Raw genomic sequence first — 970 nt, 5'->3', positions numbered from 1 at the left:
CTTTCTCCCATGGAGCGGCTGGTAGATTCAAACTGCTGTCCTTGCAGTTACCAGCTCAGCTTCTCATCCACTACGCTACTAGAGCTCATAGCAACCCCTACATAGGGCAGACTGGCTCTGCTCCTTAGAGATTCTCAAAATGAAAATCTTTACAGGAGCAGAAGGTTTCATCTTTCTCCTGAGGAGCAGCTGGTAGATTTGAACCACTGCTGTAGGATCAGCACTCAACCTCAAGGTCGGTTTAAACTGCAAAGTCTGTGGTTCAAACCCACCAGCCACTCCTCGGAAACCCTATACAGCATTACTATGAGTTAGAATCGACTTGATGGCTCTTAACAGCACCATCACCACCCAGGGCTCCTTACTCAGGGGTCAAGCAGAGCAGTAGCTGAGAAATCACTCGGTGAAACCAGAAACACAAATGTTTCACCTTCTTTTTCTGTCTTATTTATGCTTAGCAAGAATCTGTTGTGGTTGTCAAGTGCTGTCAGGTTGGTTCCGACTCACAGCGACCCTGCACAGCGCTTCCCAGGCCTCATCTTTCTCCCACAGAGCGGATGTTGGGCTCAAACCATCAACCTTGTGGTTTGCAGTCCAGTGGTGAGCACACAGAGCTCCCATCAAGAATCTAAACAGAGCAAAAGCCATCAACAAAAAAACCCCAAAACAAACAGGATACAATCTACGACTCTCCCGCCCTGAATAGTCCCCTTCTGGCTCATGCTCAGCTGAATAAACTTCCCAAAGCGACTGGAATTGCTGTTGTATACGGTTTTGGCGTTGCCGAAAGCTTCCATGATGGGGCTGTGGGGAAGAGGAGAACAGAGAGAGGTCATCAGAGCAGAGGGAAAACCAGGACAAAAGGCTCACAAAGGGCAAAATCAACCGTGCTTAGAAAAACACCAGGGGAGTTTTTTAGAAGAGACCGATTTTCAAATGACAGGCTAAAAATGGGTTTAAGATGGAGTCC

General features: G+C 47.6%; 1 protein-coding gene across 1 annotated transcript in view; it reads right to left on the bottom strand.

Annotated features, from left to right (window-relative positions):
• Positions 1-647: 647 nt before the first annotated feature.
• Positions 648-970, bottom strand: part of LOC102818097 (myosin-10-like) — a 93,868-nt gene continuing 93,545 nt past the window's right edge. The window contains exon 6 of the mRNA XM_006874442.1: positions 648-804. Within this exon, the coding sequence (XP_006874504.1) occupies positions 648-804 (157 nt within the window). The remainder of the gene's footprint in view (positions 805-970) is intronic.

The sequence above is a fragment of the Chrysochloris asiatica genome, unplaced genomic scaffold (genome assembly GCF_000296735.1).
Source record: "Chrysochloris asiatica unplaced genomic scaffold, ChrAsi1.0 scaffold00278, whole genome shotgun sequence".
In the NCBI taxonomy this organism is placed as follows: Eukaryota; Metazoa; Chordata; class Mammalia; order Afrosoricida; family Chrysochloridae; genus Chrysochloris; species Chrysochloris asiatica.
The sequence above is the reverse complement of the archived record's forward strand: the minus strand, read 5'-3'. Positions and strand labels throughout refer to the sequence as shown.